Genomic DNA, 18,497 nt, shown 5'->3' with positions numbered 1-18,497 from the left:
GCAGTTAGAAATAGGAAGTATAGGAAGATAGCATGATGTTAAATCAGGTGTGAGGCAAGGGTGCACGTTACCTCCATTATTCATCTTCCATATGGATTATGTAGATTCCTTTACATAATAAAGGAAAATGCCATTAGACCACCTCAAAATTGTAGAAGTTAATATCAGCTCTTTACGTAGGTGATGTTATACTCCTAAATAAATCTAGTACAGGTTTCACTACTAAATTTGAATACCTGATGTAATAAATGTGGTATGGATATCAACAATAAAAAATCAATTCTGAAAATACACAGGAATATTGAAAACATTACCTGCATCCTGAATGGAGTACAAGTAAAATATTTTCTGGTATTTAAGCACAATTTTAGTGAAGATGGCAAATTAAATATGGAAATATTTTCATTTCTAATTGGCTCCCCTTTTCCAACATCACTGATCAAGCTGGACGAGTCATTGTTTATGGCAAATCTTTGCCATAAACAATGACTTAATACAATTCAATAAAAATTTAAACAGAATTAGGAAAGGTGCTATGGTGGGATGTCAACTGCACAAATTTATATAGAATAAGAGAGAAAAGGTGATCAAGACATTAAACTAGTTGTATACAAGACAGTGTTTAAACCAACTTTAACTTATGGATCTGATTGCTGGATTAGAAATAAAACATTTGATTGTTAAAGACTGGAGATCACAGATAAGGGAGTTCTGAGAAAAATTAGGAGAGGCGAACAAATGACATCAGTGGCAGTATCATATTAAAAGGAAGGAACATGATATTGTCAGCATGCATATGAGCAGATCTGGTGGTATGATCATTTAAAAAGGAAAAGTTAACAAGTTTTTTGCCAGGATAGCAGGAAAAAGACCTGGAGGAAAACCAAAATCTAGGTGAATTGATATTATAAGAAGTGCTGTAAAAGACCAAAGTCTTTTACAGCACTTCTGAGATCTGATAATATTCTGATATAAGAAATTTGATGATGATTATTAGATGGGCATCTCCATGGAGTCCAAAGATTAATGAGATTCCCACATGCTAACCATTATCTACACCAGTGGTTCCCAACCCATGGGTCACGACCCCAAATGGGGTCACGAAGGGTTTTCTATGGGGTCGCTGGGCAGTGGTGAGCTATGAAAATTTTTAAAAAGGAAAGCAAAAAATCACGTCATCGCGTCCTGCACAGAGATTTGTTTGCATAAACGTGTAACGATCTTCGTTCGTTGGGTTAGCTTGTTGTGAGGTCCAGGTTCATGCACAGTTTGGTGATTGACTCTACAGAATGCGGCCCCGGCTTGTGATTGGTCGATTCTTAGTGATACATGCGTGCTGAGTGCCTAGCCTTATTTCTTGTGGGCGGCAACAGTTTTTCTTCGATACCAGCAAATTCTGCGAAATATAATAAATCATATGGCGACACAAATCGAATGATCCATGTTATTTCCCTTCTTTGGCCAGCCGAGCAGTGCTGTAAGGTCCAGACACCATAGTTGTCACTGTAGCAGTGCCAACAGCTCCAGACTACGTAGCTAAACTCAATCAAAATATAATCTGCAGATTAGGCTTTTCACTCTCACCATCCAGCGACCCGATAACACTATTTAGAAAGGTATGCAAAATTATTTTTTAATTTTTGTATGAATTAAAACCACTTAACGTCTAGATACGTAATTTTTGCATTTATCACACAAAAGCAGAGATTTGAATTAGGTAATTGTAATTTCATGTAGTTGTAATTAAATGTTTTGTAACTAAAATAACTGCCCATAATATTATGGATGTGGATTCAACAGTGTTTGATTTACAGTGTACGTTGGAAAATATTTTTTTGAAATAAATGTTTCACGTAACTTTATTGTCTTCAATAGTATTTCTTTATAAATTCAATAAAATAAATGGTTTTTTTAAGCCAGTTTATTTGCTAATTAATTGGGATCTTAAGTGTGAAAGTTCAAATAAATGTTTTTGCTTTACTTTTAATAATTATTTGAACTGTTTTGTTACATTATTTGTGCACATTTGTATTATATTATTTAAATTGTTTCAAATATATATTTTTATATTTTTAGAAATCCCTCCCCATGGAAAGAAAACGTAAATATTCAGAAGATTTTTTGAAATATGGCTTTACTTACTTGACTAACAATGGAATAGTGAAGCCACAATGCGTTTTGTGCAAAGTTGTTCTCAGTGCTGAGTCTATGAAACCATCAAAACTCTTGTCACTTACAGACAAAGCATTTTGAACATTCTAAAAAGGATTTAGAGTTTTTTCGTCGGTATGAAACTAGTTGCAAACGTGAGAGATTTGATCAAACAGGAATCTTATATCAAGAACGAACAGCATTACTACAAGCATCATATGAAGTAGCATTGGAAATTGCCAAGCAAAAAAAACCTCACACAATTGGAGAAACGCTCATAAAACCCTGCATGTTGAAGATGTTAAAGTTAATTCTTGGGGTTTCCAGCGAAGTAAAGATGCAATGAATATCTCTGTCTAATAATACTATTCAAAGGCGTATAGCAGACATGTCCATGAACATTAAAGAGCAGATTTTGAATGAAATCAAAGTTTCACCATTGTTTTCTTTTCAAGTAGATGAGTCAACGGACGTAAGCTCATTTTCTCAGTTGCTTGTCTTCATGAAATATATTCATTCAGAAGGCATCAAAGAAGGGGTTACTATTTTTATAGTGTACTTGAAACTACTACAAAAGGAGAAGATATTATGGAGGTGATAAATAACTTTTTTGTGGCTGGAGGACTAGAATGGAAAAACGTCTGTGGGGTTTGTACTGATGGTGCACCAGCTATGCTAGGGTCTAAGTCTGGTTTTCAGAAAAGAGTAAAAGAACTTGCTCCCCAAGCAAAGGGAATCCACTGCATGATTCACCGATATGCTTTTGCCTGTAAGACTCTTCCAGCTACCCTGCAAGAAGCACTTGATTCGGTGATCAAAATTGTAAATTACATCAAATCTGGAGCTCTTAACAGCCATCTGTTTAAACAGCTGTGTAAAGACATGAATGTTGATCATGGGTGAGGTTCTTTTTTCTATACTGCTGTACGATGGTTATCAAAAGGAAATGTGGTCAATAGTTTTTCGAGTTGAAAGAAGAAATCGAGTTATTCCTGGAAACATGAACTTGTGGCCTATTTTAATGATGAAGCTTGGTTGAGAAGAATTACTTATCTAGCAGATATATTAGAACAGCAAAATAGGCTTAACCTGAAACTCCAAGGAAAGGAAACAACTATTATCGAATTTCGAGATAATCTCAGGACATTTATATCCAAACTCCAGAACTGGCAAAGAAAAGTAAATCTAGGAAATGTTGCCATGTTTGAGAAACTGTGTAGTGTGGCAGACGAATCTGCAGGCAAAATAAATGGCAATTTGAAAGAAGAGATTACTGGACATCTCGATTCTCTTGAAAATGAACTCCAGCATTATTTCCCTGAGCTGACAGAAGAAGAAGCTGCACTGGTATGAAATCCATTCTCTGCTTCCCTTGATGTCGCCAGCATCCCCGATGAAGAACAAGATAAATTCTTGGATCTGCGGAACAATTCCTCAGCACGCAACTTATTTGATGAAAAACTGCTGACTCAATTCTGGTGTGCTATGTATTAGTCATATCCAAATGTCACCATGCTTGCGTTTCGAGTTTTACTTCCTTTTGTTTCTACATCTCTGTGAGAGTGGATTTTCAACGCTTCTTCAATTGAAAACCAAAACAAGAAACAGAATAAATGTTGAGAATGACATGAGGTTGGCATTAACGAAAACTCAACCGCGAATTTTTAAGCTTGTTAATGAGTTACAATTTCAATCATCGCATTAAATATGTCGTAAGTTAACATTATTTTGAATTATATTATACTGAAAAATCTATTTTCGATGTGTTTTCATTTACCCTATTAAAAAGCCTATTTTTAATGTATCGGAGTCGCAGGTCACTTTGCCTCTATAAAATGGGGTCGTGACTAGAAAAAGGTTGGGAACTGCTGATCTACACAATGCCTATTGATGTAGTTTGTTTGAACTGTATTAATTAACCCATTTGTTTAAACTCATGTTATACATTGCTAGATTATATTTACCAGATGGTAGATGACCTTCATTGCTTGATGAAATACCACCACTCAGTTATTTGTGACTTGAATGGCATAAGCCATGTCTGGTCTCCAGAGCAGGGATTCTGGTTTCTGTTCCCCCCCCACTTCTCTCTGCAGTATACATGGTACCCTTCAAGATCAAGCCAAACATACTTAGAAACCCATAACCACCTCAGTTTCAAGGGCCCATCAGTTAAATGGTGGTACTGCAGGCACCTGAACTGCACTTGCCTAAACCTGGCAGTAACAAGTCAGGAGGCTTCCCGATCAACTGGCACATAATCTCGCTATCACATATTTTGCCAGGTCATGTCTGGAGAGGGAGTCTGAGTAGTGCTATGTGGGAGACACTGTTGAGGCTTCATTATGGCAAAGAGGCTGGTCACTCTCTGGATGGGTGTCATGTCTTAGAGTATCTCCTCTCACTCATGTCCCTACTCTATTCTTCCATCTAACCGTGAATGAACTGATGATAAATCTTACAGCGACACTGACAAAAAGGAATCTCTCTTGTAAACTAATTCCATTAAAAAATACACAATGTTACCAATTCCATTAAAAAACATACTACTACAAATCATGATAGAATCTCCTCATTAAAAACTCACTTTCATCCACTTTACTAACATCCATGGCATAAAAAAAAGCAGCATAAATGACATTCACAATCACTTAGTCATCCAGACCAGACCTCTTACTCTTGACAGAAACCAAAATAGCATCTACTTCTATTACTGTCCACCTCCAATGTCCAAATTACACAATTCCTTTTGTCACAAGGGTAGCACCTGTGCCTTTGTGAGACCAGATGTTACATTTCAAAGAGTTGCTAATTTAGAATACCCTACTTTTGACCTCCTCTGGCTCATTTAGTAATATTAATGCTACATTTATCATTCTCCAAACTCTAACTACTCAGACCTCTTCACATTTCTCTCAGTGAACCTTGACCATCTGTAATCCAGTCATATTCCTAGGCAACCTCAGCATCCACAATTCTAACTAGCTTCCCTTTTCCAACACCACTGACTAAGCTGGATGAGAGGCAAAAATCTTTGCCATAAACAATGAACTAATGCAAATCATTCATCTACCTATAAGAACTACTGAAAAATTCAGCAGTTCTTATAGTCTCCCAGTCTCTGGATCTCTTTCTTTACCCAGTTCTCCTTTCAAATGCACTGTAGAGATCATTCACCCTCTTGGCAACTGAGACCACAATCTTGTGCAAGTCTTCTCTCTTACAGAACACCCTTGCTCAAACAACTCTCAACCTTACATCTTCTGGCATCACAAAGGTGCCAAATGGATGACCTTCAGACTATTGTTTCTTCTGACAGTAACACGTGCTGTGAACAAGAAATTATTCGCACTGGCACAAAGATCTTCATCCTCCATTTTACCCAAAATCCTTCCCTGCTTTCCAAGGCCTTGGTTCAACAGAAAGTGTATCATAGCAGTTGAAGAAAAAAAAAAATTCACCCTACCACAGGTCACTCACATTAAGAACTCCAGCTTCATGCTCTGTCTGTACCAAAGCATGCAACAAATGCAAAACAGTCATCAGCAAATCTCAATCTGATTTAATAAAGGTCAACAGCAGAAAACTTGGCTCCTGTCCAAACAGAAGCTGTGCCTTTTAACTAAGACCACTGAATGTAATTTCTGCTCACCTGTTCTTCTACCTCTATCTTATCCTGATGGCACTGCTGTTACTTCACGCAAAGATAGAGTTGACTTCGTAGTGTTGTTCTTTTCCTCAAACTCCTGCATTGATGACCAAGTGAAATTGCCTCCTTCTATACTGGAATCTGAGCACTGTACGTTTCAGTAAGGAAATACCATGAGTAGACATATTAATTACTATTATAATAACGGAATTAACTCACATAAAATATTCTTTATTAGTAGAATTTTCGCCTCAGTATCACAGGTATCATCAGTACAAGTACAAAGGCTAATTAAACAATAACTGATATATTCACAAAGCGCCACCTAACTAGCTAAGGTTAAATTTCCTAAATTTATTTCAACAAAAATAATAATAATAATAATTAAATAAAATTTATATATCTATGTGTATACAATTGCACAAGTTAGGAAAGATTTGCTGATTTATAGAGTACTATCTCTCACAAGGGGAAAAGACGTAGACCATCGGATCTGTTTAGGTTAGAGGAGTGAAGTAATGTTCCACATGTTTCTTTGTAAAGCCGTTCCACGAGGAACCGACTTTTATGAATGACTTTTGTCTTGATCCACTGAACTCTGTCTAGTGTTGATGGCATGCTCTGCAAGTCCAGACTGTTCAGGTTCAAGGTACTGGATATACGGCTTGTGTTCTTCTAATCGGATCAAGCAGATCTTCCTGTTTGTCCAAAATACGATAACCCACAAGAGCAGGGAATCTGGTAGACACCTGGATAGCTGAGATGTGGGAGCTTGTCCTTTGGAGACGTTAGGAATGTAGAGATTTTTCTGATGGGTTGAAAGGCAACACAAATATTTAGTGGTTTTAACACTTTAGCTATGCTTCTCATGGGACTATATTGATCAAGTACATATAATAAACAACTATGTTATACCAACTAGTTTCACGAACTAAGGCTGTTGTCATCTTCAGGGTACATAACTGATGTGAGGCACTAAAAAGTAAAAAACTGTTTCAAACTATAATCAACCAATTCCAGTTATATTAGACAAAGAACAGAGCGCGTACATGATCTCACTTGTTGTTATTTAGGAACGTTCTATAGTTGGCGCTGTAATTCAGTTCTAGTGAGTTAAGAGATCTAATAAGGGTCTTCCAAATCACGGGCAAGATTAGTCCTTGGTTCCTGTTAAGGTTTTGTATGCAGCAGGCAACTGCTGTGGCTTTTTTAATAATTCGGCAGCGGAAGTCCTCCTCTATGTAAGGAATTGTGCTTCTATCCCACTCTTTTTATGAAGGAATTCCTATAACCAATATGAAGGAGGAATTAATATATTGTAATTCTTTTTGTAATTGTTCTTCTGAAGAACAGAAGGAGTGGGCTCTATGAACCAGTATTTTTATAGTACCTGCCTTTTGACTGGGATGGTGATGTGATTCAGCATGGATGTACTGGCCTGTATGAGTGTCCTTCCTATAGACTGTAAATTGTATGTTACCATCTGATTGGCGAAGAATTAACACCTAATTAACAATTAAGTTTGACAACATTTCACCCAGAACTAACCTTTGGTTCAGATATGTGGACAACATTTTTGCCATATAGAAGGGCACTTTGGAAGAATTCTAACAGTTTCTCTCAAAAATAAATGCACTTCATCCAAGGATCCAGTTCACCCTATAAGTAGAAGTAAATAAGCAGCTAGCCTTTCTAGACCTCTTAATTCTTTGCCAACCAGATGGTAACCTACAATTTACAGTCTATAGGAAAGAGACTCATACAGGCCAGTACATCCATGCTGAATCACATCACCATCCCAGTCAAAAGGCAGGTACTATAAAAACACTGGTTCATAGAGCCCACTCCTTTTGTTCTTCAGAAGAACTATTACAAAAAGAATTACAATATATTAATTCCTCCTTCATATCCAATGGTTATAAGAATTCCTTCATAAAAAGAGCTTTAAGTAGTCATACTTCAGCATCCTCTTCAAATACAAAAGAAACAACGCGTATACCTATCTCCTATGTGCAAGGCGTTAGCGAATGCATAGCTAAAGTGTTAAAACCACTCAATATTTGTGTTGCCTTTTGACCCATCAGAAAAATCTCTACATTCCTCACATCTCCAAAGGACAAGCTCCCACATCTCAGCTATCCAGGTGTCTACCAGATTCCCTGCTCTTGTGGGTTATCATATTTCAGACAAACAGGAAGATCTGCTTGATCCGGTTAGAAGAACACAAGTCATATATTCAGTACCTTGAACCTGAACAGTCTGGACTTGCAGAGCATGCCATCAACACTAGACATAGAGTTCAGTGGAACAAGACAAAAGTCATTCATAAAAGTCGGTTCCTCGTGGAACGGCTTTACAAAGAAACATGTGGAACATTACTTCACTCCTCTAACCTAAACAGATCCGATGGTCTACGTCTTTTCCCCTTGTGGGAGATAGTGCTCTATAAATCAGCAAATCTTTCCTAACTTTTGTAATTGTATACACATATATATATATATATATATATTTTTTTTTTTTTTTTTTTTTTTTTATGAAATTTAACCTTAGCTACTTAGGTAGCGCTTTGTGAATATATCAGTTATTGTTTAATTATCCTTTGTACTTGTATTGATGATGCCTGTGATACTCAGGCGAAAATCTACTAATAAAGAATATTTTATGTGAGTTAATTCCATTATTATAATAGTAAGTAGCACTGTATGGCTCCTGTTGTTTTTCAATAAAGAGACATCAAAAAATTACAAAATAACTTGAACACTAAATGTTATCCTGGTCCTGATGATATCTCTCCAGTTGTTTCTAAAACATTGTACTTCAGAGCCAACACCTGTCCTCTCTTTGTGTGGAAGTGCAATCACATATCTAACCTATTCCAAAAAAGGGAGATAAAAGTCTACCTTTAAACTACTGACTAATTACCATCGCCTCAGTCCTCTCCAAAATAATGGAAAAAATTGCCAGTAGTCAACTTCTCCACTACCTAGTGGTTCACTAATTAATCAGTGACTATTAGTATGGATTCCACCATTCAAGATCCAGCGGTGGGTGATGTGAGATAAGAAATAAGCTATCACCCACCACTGGACACTTGCTATGGAAAGGTTTGGAGAAACTTTTGCTCTTGCTCTTGACATTTCTAGAGCTTTTGATCATGTCTGGCATTGAAGCCGGCTAATCAAACCCTCATCATTTAGTCTACCTGCCACCCTCTGTAATTGGGTTGCCAGCTTACTCTGTGTCCATTCATCATGCCATGTTTGATGGCTCCCTTTCCTAAAGAGCTTCACCAAGTTGACTTCCTCATGTCGGTGTCCCAATTCAAAAATGCCTTAGGGCTCTGTCCTATCACCTTTTCTCTTGTACATAAGTGACTTGTTCTCAATCACCACTAATCCTATCCACAGCTTTGTAAACTATAGTATCATACTCTCCGTTCCTCCTACTCATTTGACAAAACATGCAGCACACAGACATCCCAAGCATCAAGATCATCTACAACTAGTGTCTTAAATATTGATCTACTTACTATCCTTCAATGGGACAAGGACAAATTTGGTCATGTTCAATGCAACCAAAACACTGTCTTGCCTCTTCTCTTGTAAAAGAGATCTCAGCTCACATTTCCTTGCCATGAATAATACAAATCACCAGACACGGTCAGATCTCTTTCTGCTTGGACTAACAAATCTTCAATCTCTCCTGGCACAAACACACATTGCATCAGTATTGCAGGATCTAAAAAAATTAGGCATTCTCTTTATTTAAAGATGCTATTTTATACTCAGCCATCTCTTAACTATATACAAATCCCAAATCCATCCATGTTAGATCACTGGTCATGTGTTTGAAGTGGAGCACTTAAAACCTTCTTAAAAATTCTTGATGCTATTCAGAGGAGAGCAATTAGACTCCTAGATGATCCGTCTCATACAGATTTACTACAACCTCTATCTCACAGGTGCATTATTTTGGGTCTGGGCTATTCAGCATTATACTTCAGTGGTCATTGGTCCACTGAACTGGCAACCATCATTTCTTCACTTTCTGTTGCATGTGCTTGTTAATACAAGAGCAGCAATTGCTCAGCACCCTTTTACTATGCAACTGCAAACATACTGAACCTGCTTTTTCACTTTTATTCCATCTGTCCTCTGGAACAGCCTTTCATAAGAAGTATTTCCAAACAACTACAACCTGCAGTTCTTCAAAAAAAAAAAAAAAAAAAAAGTCAAACTCTTTGGGTGCTCAAAAAAAAAAAAAAGTCAAACTCTTTGGGTGCTCAAGCTGCACATCAGACTTGACATTGATGTGCTTATAGGTCCTTCACTCTCTCATATATTGGATCAATAAAAAGAAATATAAGTTAATAAAAAAAAAAAAGGTAACACATTGTATATTATAATTCAGTATTTCATCTACAGTATTAGAAGCATTTTTTGACATAAGGATAACTAAGGCTACTCCTTCTTTTCCTTGATTAAAATTGCCTGAATATAACATTTTGTTTTTATTGCTCAGAAAGATCTCACCAGTTTTTGTCTTTTTTGTTTCAGTCATCCCTATTATGTCGATCTGGTACTTATCTAATTCCTCAACTAGCTCCATTTCTTTGCCGTTCAGGCTTCGTATGTTGATAGTATCGATCTTTAACTCTGGTGATGTTGAGTTGGGGTGTGTTTTCAGATTTGTTCCAGTAGCTGACTTTTCGCTGGTTCCCTGGCGAAAATAACGTGGGCCTTGTTTAACCAGGCGACGTCCCAGCCGGCATGAAATTTTGTCGTGTTGTACCATCATTTTGTATTTTGGTTTAAGCCAATAAGAATACAGTTTGGTCAGCTAAATCCCAAATTGCCAGCTCATCCTCGTTCGTTCAGTATCCAGGTAGATAACCCAACAGGGTGCACCATGAGAGGGTGAGGATTGGACATTAGGTCAGAAGCCCTGGTTGGTTCTCTGCATTCCTTTAAAGGCTATGTGGAGGTCTTCTCTCAGTTATACAGCTTTGACTCTTAAGCACCCTGTGATATTAAGCCTATATCAAAATTAGAGATGTTAATCTCAGCTCTTTACTTTATGCAGATGATGTTATGCTTTTAAATAAATCTGATACAAGTCTTCAAGATTCACTGACTAAATTGAATAACTGTTGTAATAGATTAGGTATGAAGGTCAGCAATAACAAGACTAAGACAATGAAAATAAGCAGAAGCACTGAAAATATCAACTGCATTGTGAACCTGTAGAATAAGTAAAACATTTAAGTTACTCAGGCATGATTTTTAGTGAAAACTGTAAATTAAATATGGTAATAGACAACAACAACGGAATCAACAAAGGTAGGAAGTCAACGGAATAAAAGAGAAATTAATCAAAATGCTAAATTAGCTGTATACAAGACAATGTTCAAACCAATTTTAACTTATGGATCTGAGAGCTGGGTTAGAAATAAAACACTTGACCAAAAACTAGAGACCACAGATATGGGAGTCCTGGGAAAGATTAGGGGCCTGAACAGATGGCATAAATGGCAATGTCATATCAGAAACGAGGATATTAGGAAAGAACTTACCATTTCCTGTCAAGTTGGCAGGAAAAAGACCAAGATATAGGTGGATTGGTACAGTAAAAAGTGCCTTAGAAGATAGAAATATAAGATCTGATAATGATTGTCTTGACAGGTAACAGATTGATTTGGAAGAATATTATAAATAGGAAGTTAGTAATGATGCAAATTTTTCATGTAGTACTATCATATCCTGTACACCCCTTGAGAGTACATGTCAGGAATTTGATGATGATGAAATAAGGCCAGTTTTAATGTCTCCATCAAACAAGAGCTGAAATAGGAAGGTGAATTAATTAAACAGTACTATAGAAATGGAAAACTCTTTTGGAAATTTCAGAAAAAACAAAATTTGATAAAATCAGAAATGAAGAAATATATAAAATGTGTCCTTACTGCCAGTAAACATGAATAGCAAACAGTAAAAGGGAATGGCAAAAGCATGTCAACAGCAAAAAATAAATAAAGCAAATAATAATCAGATAAATAGAAAAATACATATGTTATCTTATTTATATTATTTTTATTTCCAAGAAACAAAAATTTGCATACACTCAAGGAGGCCTGAGGCCTATTTCTATTTTTTTCTATTTAGTCCACCCACCATTCATTGCTCTACCATAGATTTAAAATTTTTGTATGTGGAGATGGTATGGGAAGAGAAATAAAACAAAAATTTATATTCTTTTAATTTCTTATATTTTAATTTTTTTTGAACATCAACAAAATTTTGCATCAATGCAAATAACTTTACAACTAGGCTTCTTTTATATTATTATTATTATTATTATTATTTTTTATTTTATTTTATTTTTTTTTCGGTCTACTCCAGGGAGTCCTTAGACTCATCGAGGGAGGCCCTAAACATCAAGTCCACACAACTATATGACATTCTCACAGTATCTGTCATACCTTGCCTTGAACTCGCTCACTGTCATAGCACCCACAACAGACTCTGGCAGCTTATTCCACTCATTTACCACTCTAAAAGTAAAGAACCCAGCTCTAACACCACTGCTAACCACACTCTTGCCCAGCTTCCATAGGTGTCCCTCCCCTAGTTCTCCCACCACCAGTCCTGATCTCAAAAATATCCTCTGAATTAATCTTATAGAATCCTTTTAGCAATTTGAATGTCTCAATCATATCTCCCCTTTTCTGCCTATCAACCAGTTTCTGCAACCCACAAATCTTCAACCTGTTCTCATAAGGTTCATTCCATAGACCTGCTATCATCTTAGTCACTCGCCTCTGGATCCTCTCCACCTCCTCCCCATCAAGAACCGAGGTGACCAAATCTGGGCACAGTAGTCAAGATGAGGTCCTATCAAGGCTGGGTACAGAGGTACAATAACTTGCTTGTCTCTGCTCGTTAAGGTATTTTTCTACAACCAAGTGAGTTGATGAGCTGATTTAGCTACTTTTGCAATGTGCCCCCTAAACTTCATCTCCCTATCTACCAACACTCCCAAGTCCCTGATCTCATCAATCTCTTGGAGTACAGTTCCACCCATGTGGTATACTGCTGCTAATCTTTTCACCCCAAAATGCATAACCTTACATTTTGTCACATTAAATTGACATCCATTATCCTTAGCCCAGAACTCCAATCTATCTAAGTCATCCTGCAAGACTTTGACATCTTCTGCATTCACAATCGCCCTCTCCAACTTTGCATCATCAGTGAACAAATGAACTGTTCCACTTAGATCCTTCCCTATATCGTTAATGAACAGATTAAACAGCAGTGGTCCAATATGGAGGCAAATGACTTCACATCAGATGGTCTTGGTATTCCATAATGCATTGTGTGTATGTGTGTGATTTCTTGGCAATTTTTGTATTAAAATTTTCGTTACTCATATTTATTAATACTCTTGTGTCAGATTGTGTAAACCCCTTTTTATAGCATAGTTTGTTTTATCATTGTTATAGGATCTGACAAACATTGACCTGTTTCTTGTTTCCAAAGAAGTTGAAGAATCTTTGTCTAGTAAAGATACATCAAAATGTTTAAACTGGTGCTATGATAATAAATCAAAGTTAAGGAAGTTAAAGGTATATTGCTTTAAGTTGTAGAAAAAAAAAAAGTGTAATGTATGTATGTTTGTTAACTTGCTTATGTGGGTTACAATAAACAGCATATTTTGGAATAACACAGATCACAAATTTGAAGGCTAATGAATGGATCAATGAATGAAGATATTTCTGTTTGTGGTTGCTTCTTTATACCGAATTACTTCATTATAAAGGTTTTTAATTGCAGTGTACATACTATTTACAGATATAGAACAAAGGATCATAGATATTTCTTAGTCAACAAAATAGATACTACTACTACCATTGCTAACTCTGGCTTATATCAATATTAAGTGGAATATAGTATTTAGAAAGTACTCCAGAATATATCCATATAGTCAGTTTTGTCTTTTTTTTAATCAAGACATTTCATTTTGGTTTCAATTAGACCATTTCTAATGGCAAAATGAAATTTTATGTTTGCAGTACATAAATTGTGCTGTAACTTTTGACATTTTCATAGAGTTTTTACAGGAGCACCGCCATTCTTTGAATATAATAAATTTGTGATCAGTTTCTTTCACAAATTATGGAAATATCAACAGTTGGGAAATTCTCTTCCTAACAGTTTCATACTGTATTTATGTAAACAATAATAAGAATTTGACATTAAACTTCTGTGGTGTGAATAATATATCTAATATGAATCACAAAGAGTAAAGAAAAAATATATAAACATATACAGAGTGGTTCAAAATTCCACATACAAATTTTGAGGGGGAGGTAGAGAACATCAAAATCAACCATATTCACATAGGAAAGCATAACCAGAAACGCCACCGGAAGGTACTAACAGGGACACAAATATACAGAAATAACACAAGGCAGTAAGTAGTGTAAAAAAAACTTTATTAGGCATAACTGAACAGTTCAATAGTAGTTGGATATGTAATATGGTAATGAAGTGGGTGTGTGTGTCTGCCATCTTAGCATTCGTAAAACAATGCATGTTTTTCATATGATGTCGAAAGCTTGAATGAGGAAGCTCCAATTGCTCACCTGGAGCTGGTGAACAGTGCCACCTATCGCTTTCGGGTGGCATTTCCGGTTATGCTTTCTATGTGAATATGGTTGATTTTGATGTTCTCTACCTCCCCTCAAAGTTTGTATGTGGAATTTTGAACCACCCTGTATGTACATATTACCAGACTGATTTCTAAAATAGCTGCTGTCATAGAAAGATCTCAGACAGGCTACATTTTAGCATGTTAGGAAAACATTTCATAGGCCACATAAAATAGACTTAAAGCCAGTGGTGTATTTAGGTATTTTCTGCCCCTAGGCCCGCAGAAAGTGCCCCTCCCCCCATACTTAATGAACATGTTGATTTACATGCATAACCTGTTTATATCGTAAATTCATAATATAAATATAATTACAAAAATGAGAGCACAGAAATTTCTGCTGCACCTCAAAATTTGCCGCTCTAGGGCCGGGCCTATACCTAAATACAGCACTGCTTAAATATAATTACAAATTACAAGGCTGTGTATGACTGCGTGGAAGGCTTATGTGTTCATCACACGTGTTGAATTGTACTTAAATGGTATTAATGTGAACACAGATTGATAAGAAAATAACTATTTATTAACTTAAAAGCTAATTTTTTGCTGGTATTATAACCAGCATCTTCAGAGCACACAAACAAAGTTTGTTACAAATGCGAGACAACTACAATCCGGTGTAATAGTGGGGCTAGTATAAGTAATTGCAGCATACAACACAAGTCTAAACTCCTAATAGGTGCCATCTAAGTTTAAAAAAAAAAAAAAAAAACAGTACAGCAATACAGTCCGGGTAATCGGTTCTACCGATATCCCGGACTGTTTGAAACCAGACTAATCGAGGAACTAAATACATACAAAAAATGATAATTGGTTCCAAAAAAAATATTCTCCCTGTTTTTCAAAAAATAAAACGAGATTAATAAATTCGAATATCTTTATCAAAAATAATTAAACAAAAATTCATTTTTTATTCTCTAAAAATTGCAATATCGATGTCTGCACATTTTTCTTCTTTGGTTTTTCTCTTCATACATTTCTTTGTAGCAACGAATTGCATTGTTTATCATTCAGCGAATTGTAAGGCAATATTGGGATCAACTTCCATAATATGCTCTGACAAGGTTTCAACCATTCCAATCATTTTTGATAGTTGTTCGGCTGTTAATTCTCGTGCAAGGTGTGGTAGCATTGAAGGGCAGAATTATTACCAAGAAGAAGCTGGGCCTGATATCAGAGAAATTGTTGTCTCACTGGATCGATGATCTGACACAGAAGCGGATATCGTTAAGTTTACTGATTATCCAGGAGAAGGCTATGTCCTTATATAAGAAATTAAAAGAGCAGGCTGGCATCATGGATGTGGAGAGCACATTTAAAGCTAATGCTGGATGGTTCGAAGGATTTAAGAAACATACAAATCTGCAAAGCATCAAAATAACAGGTGAGACAGCAAGTACAGACACGGCAAGTCGACTTCCCGAACTTCTGGCAGAAATAATTGAGGAGGGGGAATATTTGCCTGAGCAAATATTTAATGTCGATGAAATGGCTATGTTTTGGAAGAGGATGCCAACAAGGACATTTATTGGAAAAGAAGAAAAATCTATGTCTGGATTCAAGGTCTCAAAAGATTGGATCACTGTTATGGTTGGTGGCAATATTTCAAGGGACTTTAACCGTTTACGGTGTCCCATTCCCAGAGACCGCGTGCCTTTAAGAACATTGACGTGACTATGCTGCCCGTATTCTGGAAATCCAACACCAAGGCTTGGGTAATGCGTGCGCTGTTCAGAGAATGGTTCAATAACCACTTCGTTCACCAGGTGAAGGAATATTGTGCCGAGAAAGGAATCCCGTTTAAAGTGCTTCTCCTCCTGGACAATGTCCCCGGTCACCCAGAAGAGTTGGATGACTTTCATCCTGACGTAAAAGTTGTTTACTTTCCTCCTAGAACTACCTCACTATTGCAACCTGTAAAGCTTACTATCTGCGGTGTATGTTTTCCCAAGTAATCAAGGCCATTGATAGTGGTAAGGGCATTACTCTGTGATTTCTGGAAGAACTGTAATATTCTTAACACTATCAAAAACAGTGGAGTGGCTTGGGATGAAATCAAGCAGACAACAATGAACGCAGTGTGCAAGAAACTCTGCCCAGAAATGGTCCATAATTTTAAGCGTTTCATGGGAGAGCAAACAATGACTGATACGAGTGCTGAGTGGACACAACAATACAGCAGGCAACAGAGATTTGTGTGCAACTGGCACAGCAGTTAGAGCTGGAAGTGGATAACGGTGACATTAACAAGCTTCTTTTGAATCATGATGAAGATGTAACTAATGATGACCTTATTCATTTGGAGGCATTCCGAAGAAAATACTAAGCCAATTGAACTACCATAAAGAATAAGAAATAACCGAGAAATAGTAAATAGAAAAAGAAATAATAAAGAAATTTACAACGAAATGACTAGCCAAGGTTTTTAACTTGATAGACGTGCCGTTAGCAAAATTAGAATCGATGAATCCGAACACTGAGCAGTTCCAAAATGTTAACCGCTGTATCTATCCGATATGTTTAGATATAAGGACAAGAAGCATGTGACCACACAATCTACTCTAGACATGTTTGTGAGATGCCATTCATAACAAAGTCAAGATGACGACCCCGACTACCCTCAACCTTCAACATCGAAAGGGGGAAAACTTCCTGCAGAACAGCATTCCTTAGAACAGCCAACTTAGCCGTCGCAAGACATTTTTTTATTTGAAAGTGAATATTTCAGTTTGTTTTTATATTATTTTATATTATATATTTTTCATATTTACATATGAAAGTATGAAATGTATATTATTCAAATACAATTGATAATTTTTTTTAATCACCGCAAAAATGAAAAATAATAAAAATGGAAAATATCTGATTAATGGCAAAAAAATTAATGTAAGACAGTAGTATGAGTAGCCATTGAACATTTTATTGTATGTATGTAATTTACAAATTTGACTTATGTAAAATTCGAGTTACGTAAAAGCATTACTTACGTAACTCGGAGTGTAACTGTATATGGTAGTTACATAACATTATTACCTATACTATTATATAACATTCAACAAACATTTTAATTTTTTAAAAACACTACAGATTAAAATTTAAAATTGTAAATATCAAAGACCATAAAGCCACTTCCTTTTATTTAATAAAGAAAAATTATTAAGTATTATTACAGCATTATCATATTATTACATCTGCACGGCTAGCCTAGTGGTTATGCGCTTTGCAACCATATCCCTGGGAAAGGAGTGTCCTGGGTTCGATTCTTGTCACTGACATGAGGAGCTTAAGGATCTTTCTCAGACATAGCCAAGTTTGCTGGTCTTGGGTGTGGACAGCAGGGTTTTTCCTCCCACAAGCAGGCAAACCGGCCCTGTGAACACACGGATTATAGTCAGGAATACCTAAGACCCAGCCATAGGCCTTAATTGTCAGCTATGCCGGTTCCGAGCCTGAATAAAATTTGGGGGGGGGGGGTGATTGAGATGGTACCGTACTTCCCTGTAAAAGGGACCTTATGGCCATTATATCATCATATGAATAAATAAGTATTACAGCAATTCAGAGTAATCAAAAAATATATATTTTTTTTTCTGGAAATGGAAATTTTCACACCATTATCTGAAAATATAAAAAATAATTTTCATTTATCGTGTTCTAGATCTCTCTTTCTCTCGTCTAATTTCATCTTCCTCAGTCATAGCCAAGTTAGTCAGTCTTGGGCGTGGACAGGAGGGTTTTCCCCCCAGTTTATCTGGGGTTTTTCATCCCACAAGCAGGCAAACCGGCCCAGTGAACACACACGGATACAGTCAGGAATACTTACGACAATCCCTCCAGCCATAGGTCTGAATTGTCAGCTATGCTGGTCCCGAGCCAGGATAAAAATAGGGGCTCACGGCCATTGAATCACCATACGAAATGAATGAATGAATTTTCACTTTGATTCTTTTTTCTTTATACACATACAGGAACACAAACCCTGTGAACA

At 36.4% G+C, this 18,497-nt stretch overlaps 1 protein-coding gene across 2 annotated transcripts in view; it reads left to right on the top strand.

Annotated features, from left to right (window-relative positions):
• Positions 1-18,497, top strand: part of Kaz (E3 ubiquitin-protein transferase Katazuke) — a 204,426-nt gene that overhangs the window by 132,199 nt on the left and 53,730 nt on the right. For both annotated transcript variants that reach the window (XM_090414968.1, XM_090414969.1), the window contains exon 6: positions 13,302-13,424. In XM_090414968.1, the coding sequence (XP_090271094.1) occupies positions 13,302-13,424 (123 nt within the window). The remainder of the gene's footprint in view (positions 1-13,301; positions 13,425-18,497) is intronic.

Source organism: Typopeltis vanoorti, chromosome 26 (assembly GCF_054136105.1).
Source record: "Typopeltis vanoorti isolate ZY-2024b chromosome 26, IOZ_Tvanoo_1.0, whole genome shotgun sequence".
In the NCBI taxonomy this organism is placed as follows: domain Eukaryota; kingdom Metazoa; phylum Arthropoda; class Arachnida; order Uropygi; family Thelyphonidae; genus Typopeltis; species Typopeltis vanoorti.
Note: the sequence above shows the minus strand (reverse complement) of the source record. Positions and strands in the feature narration are given on the sequence as shown.